At 44.1% G+C, this 15,131-nt stretch overlaps 1 protein-coding gene across 2 annotated transcripts in view; it reads right to left on the bottom strand.

Annotated features, from left to right (window-relative positions):
- wwc3 (WWC family member 3) overlaps nt 1-15,131 on the bottom strand; it is a 223,241-nt gene that overhangs the window by 34,127 nt on the left and 173,983 nt on the right. For both annotated transcript variants that reach the window (XM_041211908.1, XM_041211909.1), the window contains exons 8-11: nt 14,068-14,141; nt 7,510-7,752; nt 4,194-4,283; nt 1,645-2,219 (exon numbers count right to left, since the gene is read on the bottom strand). In XM_041211908.1, coding sequence (XP_041067842.1) covers nt 1,645-2,219; nt 4,194-4,283; nt 7,510-7,752; nt 14,068-14,141 — 982 coding nt within the window. The remainder of the gene's footprint in view (nt 1-1,644; nt 2,220-4,193; nt 4,284-7,509; nt 7,753-14,067; nt 14,142-15,131) is intronic.

Here is a 15,131-nt window from a genome sequence, read left to right as displayed (position 1 = left end):
CCTCAATTGGCCATTGACAGGTCGGCGGGCGGACAGCTGATTTCGCTGCGTCCCCGCCTCCCTGAATATTTAAATGGGGCACGATGACGTCAGGGGTTCCTCCCAATGTCATCTCGTGTCGGCGAGCGGGCCCTGCCCCCAACTCGCCGACGGAAAAATTCTGCCCCATGAGTCTGTTCCAATGAAGTAAAAGTCCTGTGTACACCCGACATCTGCCTCATTGCATTTCCCAATGGAAGTCGCTGGAGGAAGCCCATTGGAACACTCCCTCTGTCATCCTAACCCCAGAGATTTTAAACTCATCACAGACCAGGGAGAGGCTCTCTCTCTAGATCTTCAATAGGATGCTGTTATGAAGCAAACCATTGGAAGACATAAATCCACATTTATTTTTAAATAGCAAGATTTCGCACAATGAGTGTTACAAACTATTTACAGCACACAAACAGGCCATTTTTAAAATTAGTTCATGGGATGTTTGCATCGCTGGCTAGGCCAGCATTTATTGCCCATCCCTAATTGCCCTTGCTCAGAGGGCAGTTAAGAGTCAACTACTGCTGTGGTCCTGGAGTCAGGTTTAGGCCAGACCAGATAAGGGTGGCAGATTTCCTTCCCTTCACGTCAGTGAACTAGATGGGTTTTTAACGACAATCGGCAACGGTTTTGTGGTCATCATTAGACTTTTAATTCCAGATTTCTATTGAATTCAAATTTCACCATCTGCTATGGTGGGATTCAAACCTGGGTCCCCAGAGCATGAACCCTCATTTGGCCCCGAGAGACCATTTGGCCCAAGTGGTCCATGCTGATGTTTATGCACCACACAAATCTCCTCTCATCCTTCTTAATCTAACCCTATCAACCTATCCTTCTATTCCTATCTCCCTCAGGGAGATTATCTAGCTCCCCTCAAACACATCTATGCCGTTCACCTCATCTACTCAGTATGGTAATATGTTTCACAATCTCTCTGGGTAAAGACACTTCTCCTGAAATGCCTACTGAATTTCTAAGTGCCTATCTTATATTAATGACCCCTTGTTCTGGTCTTGGCTGCAAATGGAAACATCTTCTCTACATCTACCCTATCAAACCCCTTCATAATCTTAAAACCTCCATCAGGTCACCCCTCAATCATCTCTCTCCTTGAGAAATGAGCCCCAGCCTGTTCAATCCTTCTCAAATGGGTAAAGTTTCTCAGTTCTGATATCATTCTGGTAAATCTTTTTTTCTGCACCTTTTCTAGTGCTACTTGACCCTTCCCACAACATGGAGACCAGAATTGTTCACAGTACTCAGGGTGTACTCGGAGTGTTAGATACAAGTTTAATATGACTTCTCTTTTTTCTAATCTATCCCCTTCGAAATGAAGTCCAGTGCTATGCTGGCTTGTTTTAATAGTCTTATTAAATTGTGTTGCCACTTTTAGTAATCTGCGTACTTGTAACCCCAGATCCCTTTGTTCCTCTGCACCATTTAATATACCAAAACATTGCCAATTAGGTGATGTCCTCAGATAAGGAAGATAAAAGGCAGCTAACCTGGTTTCAATAGTCAAACAATGATGACCAATTCCAGCTTTGGGCAAAGTGTTAAAGTGCCACAGTAACATTAAGAGTATATAACAGTGAAACGTTACTGTACCTCCTACACCCTGTACAGCTGGCCTCACTCTGGGATCCACATCTTGGGTTAACTTGATATCTCCGAGTGAAGCTCCAATAAGTTGGGAGCATGCAGCCTCCTGCAAATCTTGGCAAACAGCCTGAGCCTGTATTCGGATGGCTTCTGACTCCGACCTCCCTACCAGCTCCTCAAATTCCTCGTTCATCTGGGCCAGCGGAGAGTCGCGAGAAGCAGAGAGGTACGGCGTGTCGAGCGGGGAGCTTGGTGGGGAGAGGGACGAGAGTGAAGATCTGGAGGAGAGCGACGCCAAGGACTGAGGAGGATCCAAAGATCTCCGCGGCTTGCTCAAGTTAGACAGTCCTAAATGGTCGACAAACGAAGGGTCCTTGGCTATCGTATCAAACGGAAGAAGATCAAACTGCAGATAGCACCCCAAATCAATCGATGTGTCTGTCTCATATTGTGGAAGCCCATATATATCAGTAAAACTGACCGAGCTTAAAGAACCTCTACTGGAAGCCAATGATCCACAGCTAGATGCAAGTGAGCCTCTGCTACTGCCATATGACACGGTGAGTGAACTAGCGGTTAAGCTGCAACACAAAGGGTATTATTTTAGTTATGAATGCGAGATCACAGCTCACTGATAATGTAGAGTAAGCAAATTTTCAAGAGTCAAAACTGGGAAACACTGAAAAGTCTTGGGAAGGCAGGGCTTGATGATTGACATGCTGGGGGAACCAATGGGAGGAGGGGCAGTTGAAGTTAAGCGGTGATGAGATGACATTTCAATAGGCACAAACACTAAGCAGTCATGTAAGAATCAAAAGTGCAAAGCTTGTGATTGAACTTGGATGATCGTTTCTGATGACATTTTTTGCTCATTTTAGGTATTAAAATTTTAGGGTGCATTATGTCATGAGACTGGCGTCAATGTAACTGCATTGAAAGTGAGGGGGTGGGAGATTGTAAAGGAGGCTGGAGGGGAATCAGTGAATGGCAGTGCCCAAGCCTCTGTGCCCAGAACTGGCCACTGCTCCCTGCCCCAGCTCTCTGGCACTCACTCACTCACTCACTGGCTGCTTCTGCTGCCCACCAGCTCCGGCATGCTGCTGGAAGATGCTATGGATTTCCTCCTAGACGGTGGTCTCGTTCCTTTTCACTACTGGCTGGGTCTGGTGTCTGTGTCTGTGTGTGCGCGTGTGTTTCTGTGTGTGCGCGCGCGCGCGTGCGTCTGCGTGTGTCTGCGCGCGTGTCTGCGTGTGTCTGCGCGCGTGTCTGCGTGTGTCTGCGCGCGTGTCTGCGTGTGTGTGCGCGCGTGTCTGCGTGTGTGTGCGCGCGTGTCTGCGTGTGTGTGTTTTTGAATTGGTGTCTGTCTATCTGTCCGCAGCTGGCAGTGGTCCCTGGTCACTCACTGACCCCTAAGATTTGAAACTGCTGCAGCGTGAATGCTCCAATCAGCGCTCATGCCTCTGATTGGACGAAGCTCCCTCACGTGACCCACCAGCCAAAGACTTTTCCTCTGGCCGGCTGATTGGTCAGTTTCCAGACTTCGACCCAGCCCTTTTAACGATTTACATTTATGTACATAGGAATTAGGAGCAGGAGGAGGCCACTCAGCCCTTCGAGCCTGCTCCGCCACTCAATAAGATCATGGCTGATCGGATCCTTCTGCCTACCCCTGACAAACCCCTTGTTTATCAAGAATCTATCTACCGCTGTCTTCAAAACATTCAGAGGCTCTGCTTCCACTGTCTTTTGTGGATGGGAGTTCCAAAGACACACAGCCCTCGGAGAAAATAATGACTTCTCATCTCTGTCTTAAATGGGTGACCCCTTATTTTTAAAAAGTGACCCCTAGTTCTAGATTCTTCCATATTAGGAAATATCCTCTCCACACCCACCGTGTCAAGACCCCTCGGGATCTTAAAGGTTTCAACCAAGTCGCCTCCTTAAAGGGACTACAAAACATTGCAGGAATTGAATAACCATGGCCTGGAACTCAGTGATGTCTTTGCTTTGGTTGATTTTCTCACCTTGCTGTTGTAGGCCAGCCCAAGGAGATGGAATTCTCTGTGGTACTGGGAGTAGCCAGGGCTGCAAACAGTCTGAGTCACTTGCTCAGCGCAATTAAGAGTCAACCACACTGGCATGTGACTGGACTTGCACTTCGGCCAGACTAGATGAGGATACCAGGTTTCCTTACTCAAAGGGCATTAGTTGCATTTTTACAAAAATCCAACAGCTTCATGGTCACGTTGGCTGATCCATGTTTTTTTTTTATTTCCAGGTCTTTTGAAACTGAATTCAAATTCCTCAACAACTTAGGTTGGGATTTGAATTCACATTAGTAGGATTATTAGTCCAGGAACATAACCACTTCTGTGCTAGATAGTTTCTATATAATGTATAACTAGATTCATGCACAGGTACAATCATGCCTAAAACATATCTATGCCGGTTAAGATAAATACCATAACATACTTGACAACTAGAAAGGAAGAACTAGGTCTAGTTTACAGCTTATCATGCAGTGTTATACAATACCTGGTGACAGACCAACTAACCTCTTCAGCTGAGAGTGCAAATATGTAGTTAGACGTGTAGCTTCTTCTAGCTGTCTTAATAGACAGTTTCTCTTCTCCTGCAACATCATTCTACAAGCAAAAGATTAGAAACATATCGGGAGTAAAAATGAGAATCAAGTGAGCATAGTGAAGTTTCAACAAATAGTTAAACTGAAAAAAAAACACATGTCTAACACACCTTAAACACTCCTATTTATATTAGGACATTGCATCAATCCATCTGTATCGCAAGAGGTGCAAAGATTTTAAAACCATGACTCATACTGTAAATGCCTTTAAAAGGCTTGCATTCATATAGAGCCTTCAACAAGCTTAGAACAACCCAAAGCACTTTGCAGCCAATGAAGTACTTTTGAAGTCTGGCACATGTAGCAAACGTGGAAGCCAATTTTCACACAGCAAGCTCCCACACTACAATGTGATAATAACCAGATATCTGTTTTTGCGACATTGATTGAAGAGTAAAGGAAATTGGCCAGGAAATTCAGGATAACAACTCCCCTGTTCTTTTTCAAAATAGCGTGATGGGATCTTTTTTATATCCACCTGAGAGAACAGATGCAGCCGCTGTTTAATATCTCATCCAAAAAAATGGCATCTCTCTGACAGTGCAGCACTGCAGTGGAGAAGGGGAAATGGATCAGAGGGAGAAGGGAATTCTAGAATAGGCTAATAGTGTGAGATCAAGTAGGGAGGGAGGAAGCTTGTGAAGTATAAACACCAGCATGGGGCAGTAGGACCAAATGGCCTGTTTCTGTGCAATATACCCACTGCAACCGAGTCATCAAGCCCTATTTCACAGACTGAAGATTTTGATTTGAGTCACATTAGAGATTGAAGGGTGTTGGGGATCCGAGGACCAGACTTAACTACTTGATTTGCAAACTCTCATGCACCATATGTGCATTCAGTTTAGAGGCAGCAGCTTTGCTTACTAATTCTCGACAAGGAAGATCCGCAACTAATTTCAATATTGCATTATTGTGGGGTTAGAGCGTCTGGTTGGAGAAAACTTTTACCACATCCACCCAGCCACATAATCCATGGCCAAGATCTTTAGAACGATGGAGTTTCCCTTCCCGCCATCCGAAGAGTCAACATCCCCACCGATACTGGCAGGCCCACAGCCCATTTCGCCCTCCAACCAACGTTCATTGGCTGCAGTTGGGACTTCCGTCTCTCACCTAGGAGGAAGTCCCGCCCAGGAGAGCTGCCGGCCAATCTGATTGGCTGGCAGCTCTCTGGTCCCTGCAGCGCCAGAAGCTGTAATGGACAGAGCTGGGACTGCATGCAGTCCCACGAGTTCCAGGGTTCCAGGAAGACGGAAGTTTTGGGGATCTCAGGACAGGGAGGGTAGGGGAGGCCGGGGAGGTGGTGGGGGGGTGTGGGTTTGCTCGTGGATGTGACCCCACCCCCCAGCCCGGGGCCTGAACCCGATTATTTTCGAGCTTCCCCCATACCCCAAAACTCTTCCCATCAGCCTGAAAATTGACTCTCTATGGGAAACAGCCCTTAAGTGATCAATAATTGGCCAATGAAGGGCCTCAACTGGGGCAAGGGTGGATGGCCTGTGCGAGGCCTCGCCCATCCCAGCATAAATTGCAGTGGTCAGGGCAGCAGGGGACTCAGCGAGAAGCCCATCAGAGGAATTTTACCCTCACCTCCCACTTACAAACCCACCCGGCGGGGGAGCCTAAAATTCAGGCCTGTGTCTCATACATGGTACTCATGTTCCCTTTAAAATTTAGTTGTCGCGAGCATATCGTATTTTTGCCGGCACACTGTCCCTTGAAATCTTTCGCCCAGCTGTGCACACCGTTACTTCCCAAAGAGGAAGCGCTGTGCAGTATGGTGCAGGCTGCTCTGTGGCCAGTGTTGCTCAGGGGGAAGATTGTTGATACCACTAAACATCCTCAAATATCAGCATTTTCTGTTTTTCCAAAATATAATCACAAGTGCAAAGTTGCTGTAAACCAGGCAGTGAAGACTGGAATAGAGACCAGGAAGAGCAAACAACCTGCTGGAGGGTGAGTCACCCCGAGCTCACTCAGGGTCACTCTGGGCTCGCCCAGACCCGGGGACACTCTGGGCTCAGCTGGCCATTATTGGCCATGACTGGCTACTACAGTACCTTCGGCAGTGCAGCACTCCCTCAGGTTGCTTGGACTTTGTGCTCAAGTCTCATAAAGAGTTGAGTGCGCTGGTACTGAACCACATCAGACAGGAGTCGGGACTCCTGCTTTCTTTGCCACCATGGAGCCAGCCCTCGGTATTGTGCTGTCAGATAAGGGAATGGAGCTCATGTACAACTAGCAGAGAGAAGCGTACAATGCACAAAACACAAGCAGGCAGCAAGACTTTTCAACCATTGGATGTGCATGGCACAGTTCAATAAAGTTCACTCACTGTGGGTCATTTCGTCTTTGGGGAGTAGTACAAAAAGGGCAATGACAGATCAGTTGGTCACGAAAGATCTCTTCCCATTTTCATTTCCTTTAATTTAATGGGTACCTGATCAGGTATTGGGAGCTTTACAATATTGCCCAAAATCTAAGTTACCCCAACTTTCTATAAATTAGGCCATTGGTAGTCTGTTTAAAAATAAATAAAAGGCAGAATAGGAGTCAATTGTCAAAAAGGCAAACAATCACTGAGCCCACCTTATCAAGGAGCACCTTATCGGATTCCTGGCAAAGCTCAATGGCAATGGTGATTATTGGCAGTGAACTGCAGGTGGCCAGTTTTCACCACAGGTCTTAGCGGAAAGGCGTGGGTGAGTGAGCACACCTTAGTCTCCTGGTAGAGCTGATTCTCCACCCCCACTTCCCCCAACCAGCATACAATATTCTTCAACCATTTTCAGGTAGCTGAACCTATCACAGCAATAAATGCTGGCCTAGCCAGCGATCCCCACATCCCATGAACAGATTTTTAATAAAGCCTGCTGCCAGCTGTTTGGTAACTGAATTAATATGTCCCTCCTAAACCTCCCTCTCTCTCCTCTAAGCTGCTTCTTAAAATCTAACTCTTTGACCAAACTTTTAGTCACCTGACTTAATTTTTTTTTGGCTCAGTCTGAATCTGATCCTGGGAATGTTTCCAACATTAAAGGTGTTTTAGCAGAAGGATTTGAGGGAAGAGCAGGGCCGACAGACTAATTGGGTAGGTCTTACTAAGGGCCAGCACAGATCTCGTGGCTGAATGGCCTCCACGACGTGAATGCAAGTTGTTTGGCTGTGGTAACGGTACTGAAATGGTTTAATTTATATTCCCCAGCTATAAAAGAAACACAAACCTTTCAGCAAATTCCTGACACGGAATGGATTGCGCATGCTGGATATCGTCCTCCAGACGCAGGCGTTCTGCCTCAAGTCGGGCCATTTCCTCGGGCAAACGCTTCTGTTGGCTGATGAGCTGCAGCTCCTGGAGCAGTGCCTCCTTCTCTCTGATCAGTTGGAGACGGTCCCAATCAACCTCGGCCCTTCCCGGCCATGTCTCATTGTCCAACTGAGCTAGCTGTAGTTGGATGCTGGAAACCCTGTGCGATGTGTGGATGGGCGGGGCAGCATGGAGAGAGAGGGAGAGACAGAGGGAGAAACGAAGAAACAAAGGGGTAAGGTTACGGTTAATATCTGAGCAAAGCTATAGTTTCCCACTCCAACAAGAAATAGTCACAAAACAGTTCGAGTAGTCGCCCATATTTCCTCTTGCGTTTCACCCGTATTGATCTCAAATGGAAACAGAAAAAAATTGTCAAAATACCATTAGGTGCCAAGGCTTATTTTCCTCCACCCTGAACTTTGTTGAACACAGCTGACTTTGCAGATTCAATTTTTCCATCCTTGGGATTTGGCATGTATCGCTCATCCCTAGTTACCCTGAGGAGCTGCTGGAGGCCTTCTGCTTAAAGTAATCCAATGGTTTTTGACGCAACATAGCTGTCCTCAGAAGTGACCTAGCAAGCACCAAAATGTCAACCGCGTTGGTGTGGGACTGAAGTCACATATAAACCAAACACGGATTTCCTTCCCTTAAAGACAATCGTGAGCCAGATGCGTTTTTAATAGCAGTCGGGCAGCTTGAAGGTCATTTTTACTGACAGAAGCATTTTTAGCTCCACTTTCTTTAAAAAAATGGATTCCAGCACTCAAACCGAAATGCTCCCTGGGTTACCAGTCCATGCCTCCAGATTACAAATTCAGTCACATAATCACCACGCTATTATCATATCATGGCTGCTAATTCACTCCTCATCAGCACAGGATAGTTAAGCAGTCCTGTGAGCTTTATAGACCTGCAGCAGCATAAACTGACAGCTAAAGCAAACTTGGTGACAGTGAATTTACAGGATAATCAGCAGACAAAGTAAAACAGACTACACTGTCCTTCAGCAAGCCGCCTGGATTCAGCCTCTGTTCGAATACAGTGCCCAGTGTTGGTCTCCTCACATGGTGGGTAATATAAGAGCTTTTAGAAGAGGTTTAGAGAAGGACCGCAAGAGAGTGAGAGAGAGAGACAGACAGAGAAAGAGAGGCAGAGAGATGGAGAAACAGAAAGAAAGAGTGCAAGAGAGAAATGTAAAGTGGCTTGCTGACTCACTTTCTCCAGTACATTCCTTCACCCAGTCAAGATCTGTCCTACGGAGTTGTAAATAAAAATTAGTCGATGCAGTGACTATTTTGTTCCCAATCCTGTATGTTCTTTCTACGATGAGGTCGTTGATGGATGCAGTAAATTTATACAGCCAGCAGGTGGTGCCTGTTTCTGATTTGATCCTGACTAATAATGCTCACCTTTCTGCCAAGGCTGTCAAGATGATTTACTTATCTCCCTAAAATGTTTGTCTAATTAACCCACCTCATCATTACATCCCTTGCATTCAATACCAAATGTTGCCATATTTCCTCAAAGCCACAGATATGTTGTAAGTAAGAAGAGTGGCTCTGGTATGAGTGCTGACCTTGTGGAATGAGTGCATTTCACAAATCTGATGAGAGAATCCAGATGGTGCCTCTGCTGTTGCAGCTATTGGTAAGTGAGAGGGACAGGTAACGAACAGAATGTACTTAACCAGGAATGCCTGGGGCCTTCTCCTCACCATATCAATGTCACAGCCCTTTAAGGTCTATCTTATGTCTCAGTTATCGTGCCACAAGTTACACAACGAATTGAAAGAAGGATGCACTTGTATTAATGTAGCAGTGCCTTTCACAACCTTGGGATATCTAAAAGCGCTTCACAGCTAATGGAGTATTTCTTTTGAAGTATAATCACTGTCGTACTGTAGGAATATTCCCACAAAACTTGTGTGTCTGGTATTTACTGAGCATTGGAGGCAGTTAACAAGACCAGTACAGCAAATCAACTCATAAGATGAACATGAGAGATTCTCAATACAGTCACAAGTTGGTGCTTTGACAAGTTTACTCTTTGTTGAAATACACAAACGTATCCATTTTATGACATCCTCAACAGTAAATAAGCTTCCGAGGCAGTTCGGGCCCATTACTTACACTAAACTCACTCAACTTCCTGTTACAGCATATTGTAAAGCAACTTGGAATGTCCTAAGGTTGTGAGAGATGGCATATAAATGCAGGACTTTAACTTGTGGCTGGACTTGTCCTAAATATTTCTTCTGGAATACAAACAAAGGCATTAAAATAGTTGTCTGGCTATCGGTTTCTTTCCATAAGTTTTTAGATTTGCTCTGTTTGAAAGATCTCTTTCACATTCGGCATTGGCAGTTCCTTGAGTTCATAAAAAAATGTCCTCTTAAAAAAGAATCGAAAAATGGATTTTGCTGCGCATTTTTTTAATGTTTATAAAACATGGCACTAAACGTTTACAAATGAGTGTGGAGGGGAGCTGTCAGGAAGCAAAAAAAATGCCTCTCTCTGTCAATTAAAGAGTTACAAAAGTGATATTTCTTGCTGAAAAATTAGTGCAACACAGCAAATTCTCTCGCCCACAGCGTGCTGGAACTAATTCTGGGTACTCATGTCGGCCACAGAGAGCTGGAGTGAAAACACTGTAATGCATTTAAACACAAAGGCTCTTCAGTAATCCCAACAAGCTAAGGGCAGGAATGCATGATAAACGAAGAATGCGACCACAAAGATAATAGCTGCAGCAATATATATTCAACGCACTTACCCTCACACAACATTGCAGCACTCCTCTAGCACAACACACCCCTTTTCTCAAAAGTAGTTATCCCAGAGAAGCCAAAGGGGGAAAACAGTTTGCCTTTTGATCCTGCTAGATCACTTATTCATGCCATTCCTAAACTTTGTTCTTAATTTGGAGAGTTGTGCGATCAATAATGGATATCAGTGCTGAGAATGGAATACTTTTCCACACTGTACAAAAGCACATAGAGCACAGCCTTAGATGTAATCTCAGAAGAGCAGACCTCTACCGCTTTATGGGGTTTCACTTTTTGAGGCGATGTGTTGCATCCAGGTTCCCTCCTCTGCTGCAAGCACTGACTCTATCTTGGGTACAGGCCCATCAATGCTTACTGACCTCTGCATTTAACCAAGTGGCCAGCCTTCATGTCTGAACCTAGTCAGTAAAAAGTCAACAGATTATTTAATTGCAAACTACATCCCAGCTAAGATGGACATAGGGATCGCCCAACATTCACAGATCCCCGGCAAGAGTTCAACGGACAATGAGGTGCTGTGACAAGCTCAGTTGATTTCTCCCACCCCCGAAATGCAGGAAGATTGTATTCCCTCATCACCTCCACTATTACTCAACCCAAGATTAGCTAATTCAGCACAGCTCATGGTTTGGACCTGGGGCCTTAATGATCAATGAGGCTCAGAACCATAACATTGACTGCAATGAGCAACCAAATTCACCAGAAAAGTTAAGGGCTTGAGTATAAATGCTCTGGGTTCAGTGATCAACTAATTTACAAACTGTTAGTGGGAAGGTCCCATGTTGTCCCTTCCATTGGTATTCCATAGATTCTACATTGAAAATTAATATCTAATTATCAACAAGTGGTGCAAAATAAATGGAAAATTGTGCATTTCAAGAATTCATTCAACAAACCTGGTCATTGTGCTCAATGCATCATCTGGTATATTCCTGGTACTCTCTATTCCAAACAGCAAAAATATCATTCACAGGATGTGGGCATTTATTGCCCATCCCCAGTTTTGCTGAGGAGTTGGTGTGCCTTCTTCTGGAATCAATCAGACAACTAAATGACTTGTGAGGCAACTTCAGAGGACATTTAAGAGGCAACCACCTTGGTGTGGGAGTGGAGGTGCATATAGGCCAGACTGGGTAAAGAGGGTCTAGTTACCTTCCCTAACCATCTCTGAGGGAAAGTGTTACCCAGGGGCCTTAAGGAAAGAAAATCAAGGCAAGATTCATTCATTCGTTCGTGTGCTCTGCCTGAAGGCAGGTCCTTGGTTCATTGTCTGCTGATGCTTTGACCTGAGCCATTTTCTTAGCAGCTGTTGTCAGCGGTCTTTTGCCATTGCACTTCCGCTCTCAGGGGCAAGACGAGGAAGCAGGTCCCAAATCTACCTTAGCCGGAATGGGAATCGAACCCACACTGTTGGCATTATTCTGCGCCACATGATAGACATCTCGCCAACTGAGCTAACTGGCTCGGGAGAATCACAGAAATTGAGAGAAGATTTAATGTCACAATTTACATTAATGATTTGGGCTTCGGAATCAATGACCCAAATTCTAAATTTGCTGATGATAACCAAATTTTGTGGGGTGGGGGTGGTGAAAGAGAATCAATATAGAGGACAGCTGCAACAAATTACAGGAGGACATTACTCAACTTGCACAATGGGCAAATAATTGGCTAATGAGTTCCAACACAGATAAATTTAGATAGTATACATTGGTAGGAAGAATAAGAGAGGTCACTTACTACTTGAAAGGTGGAAGCCTAAGTGAGGTAAAGGAACAAAGGGATCACCGAGTACAAATACACCAATCACTAATAGGTTAGCAAGGCCATAAAAAAAGTAAATCAAGCACGAGACTTTACTTCTAGAGGGACAGACTTGAAAAGTAGGGAAGTTATGTTAACCTTGCATCAAACCTTTATTAGGCCACACTTCAGAGTACTTGTGCAGTTCTGATCACCATATTATAATGAGGATAGAGACACACTGGAGAGGGTGAAGAGAAGGTTTACAAGGGCGATACTCGAAATCCATGGGTGTATATCAGGAAAGGACTGACAGGTTGAGTCTCCTGTGGAAAGAAGGCTGAGGGGTAACCTAATGGAGGTTTTTAAAATGATGAAAGGTTTTGATAGAGTGGATACAGAGAGAATGTTTCCTCTTGAGGGGAAGAGCATAACTAGAGGCCATCAATCCAAGATTGTTACCAAGAAACCCACTAGGGAGTTCAGAAGAAATTTATTTATCCAAAGAATGGTAAGAATGTGGAACTTGCTACCACAGGGAGTGGTTGAAGTGAATAGTACAGATGCACGTAAGGAGAAGCTAGACAAGCATACAGAGTAAAAGGAATATTTGGTAGTACAGAACTTGAGTATTGCTGAAAAAAAAAGACGTGTCTAGACACGTCTAAGCTTTTCATCTTGCACTCATCAGGGCACTCGCAAGAATACCAATATATGAGGAAAGAACAACTTATAGTGCAGAATTTTATAGCCCCGTTTTGGTAAACTGCAGCGAGACATTATAAATCCCACTGACAACGGAAACGTAAAATCCCACTGTTGTAAAATTCTGCCCACACTGTACGTGAAGAGAGCGATGATTGGTTGACATTTGTATGATAGGCAGAATGTCTTTTTGCCTTGACGGCAGCATCCTGTTAGTGGTGAATACCTCTCGTGTTGCTACTGAATAGTAGCAGCATGAAACAGCTAGCTTCATCTGTTGCTCAAATTTTTAAGATACCTTTTGCTCCGCGATCAGACAATATTTGCTAAATAACCCTCAGTGTGCTAAGAATTACACTGACAACCAATTTAAGATTGTCAGTTGGGCTCGTAGTGTGGTGCATTTGCATGCCCTGGAGCAACACATATTAATACACAGGGCCCTATTCTTTACAGACAGAAAGAACATGTACACACATTGTGCCTGTTTCAGCTAAACAAAATAAGTGACAACCATTCACTGACTCATTCCTCAGGGTAATGCCTTAACCAATCAGGGTCAAGCTACCTGGTTTAAATTTCAAACAATGCTTGGTAGTTAACTGTCAGTCATCATCACAGATGCATTTTCCATGGCAATGCCACTTGCCAACCAAATCAGCACTCTCTTCACATTCAGTATAAATTGTTGGTTTCCCCTTATATTGGTATCCTTGAAAAGTGTCCTGATGAGTGCAAGACGAAAAGCTTAGACATGTCTCTTTTTTTTTAGAAAAGGGAACAGATTTACAATGGTAGATTTAGATGAGGAAAGATGAAGGAAGCTCAAGTGCAGCTTAAACACCAGCATGGGCTGGTTGGACTGAATGGCCTGTTTCTGTGCTGCAAACCCTATGTAATACTTAAGATGTATTGAGTATTTGAACCCAATATTTTACACGACAGCCACACATACTGCACCAGCCACAGGATCACGTGGACATGGATCAAAATGTCATTTCTCTCTGTCAAGAGTTTGTCTACAATCTATATGGTGAGCGTCCTCAGTGCCCTAATTACCCTCAATGTGATCTTTTGTATAGAATTTGTACCAGCAGATTCTTCAACAGTCCTTTTTGAAATACAATTTAATAGCATAATATGTTGAGAAAAAGGAGGAGGAAAAAAAAGGAAACGGGTAAGAATTGAGAGACAAGAAACAATGGTCACTGCAGAAGACAATTTAATTTTTCATACCTCTTCTTAGCTTCTTCATACTGCCAACTAAGTCGAACTCTGTCTGCCAGTTTGGACCTTCCGCCACATGAAAACTGTGAAAGGGAAAGCATTAACTTTATTAAGAGCAAACATTCGTAAATCTAAGCTCTTAGTTCAGACGTGGCTCAAACGTTTGCACTGAAAGTGGGGGACTTGGCTCTTTTGAGAATATTTAGTTAAAAGGAAGCAATACTTTTAAACAACTTCAAGCCAACAATGTGAAAAGATGATCGCTGAAACGTAACAGTTCACAAAAAGGCAGCTTTATTGCCCCAATGCCACAGTCTTCTGCTGCCAGACTGGGGGAGGCTCTTTTTCATTTCTCTTAAGCAACGTGAACAACAGTTTTTCGAAAAGGTTTGCTCCTCTCCTAGACCAGCGGAAACCAAACCATATTCCTCGAAGATGCGCAGAATGAACCTATATCTATAATTAAAAGTTCTGTGGGTAACACAAATCCATTACACTGAAGTTTTCTTCACAAAGTTTTCAGGGGATTTAGGACAATGGTCATTGGTTCAAGCATTATGTTGATTAGAAAGGTTATTAAATCACTATTTGATAAATGATTTATGCTAATTAACTTGCATTCATTAAACAGGTAGGAAAAAGCTACAACTTAGCAAACAGCTCAGAATCAACCAAAATCCCTCTGGGAGCTACCAATCAGCCACTAGTATAAAATATTTGCTTTCCAAGTACAAGACTGATGAGGTCGTTCAAAACAAACTGAATCACTCCAAAATGTTGCAGTCATGTTGGTTTCTATGCCAGCCCAACACAAACATCTATAAGCAGTGACGATGAGGCAAATGAATTCACTGCAATGCTATCAGTTCTGAACTAGCCAGTCCTCTTCAGTCATCTGAATTCCTTTTGGTGACAAGTGACTTGACATTGTCTAACCAGTGTTTCATTGCTCTAGCTCTGCTTCTTGTTCCACGTAGGAATAAGTGTACAGGGTCATGAAGGTATCCTAGCTGTTTCCATTCCAGAAAGTTCCAGCAATAGCTCTGAAGACTTGTGCTCCAGAACTAGTTGCA

This window comes from Carcharodon carcharias, chromosome 18 (assembly GCF_017639515.1).
Source record: "Carcharodon carcharias isolate sCarCar2 chromosome 18, sCarCar2.pri, whole genome shotgun sequence".
Lineage (NCBI taxonomy): Eukaryota > Metazoa > Chordata > Chondrichthyes > Lamniformes > Lamnidae > Carcharodon > Carcharodon carcharias.
This window is presented reverse-complemented; position numbering and strand designations above follow the sequence as displayed.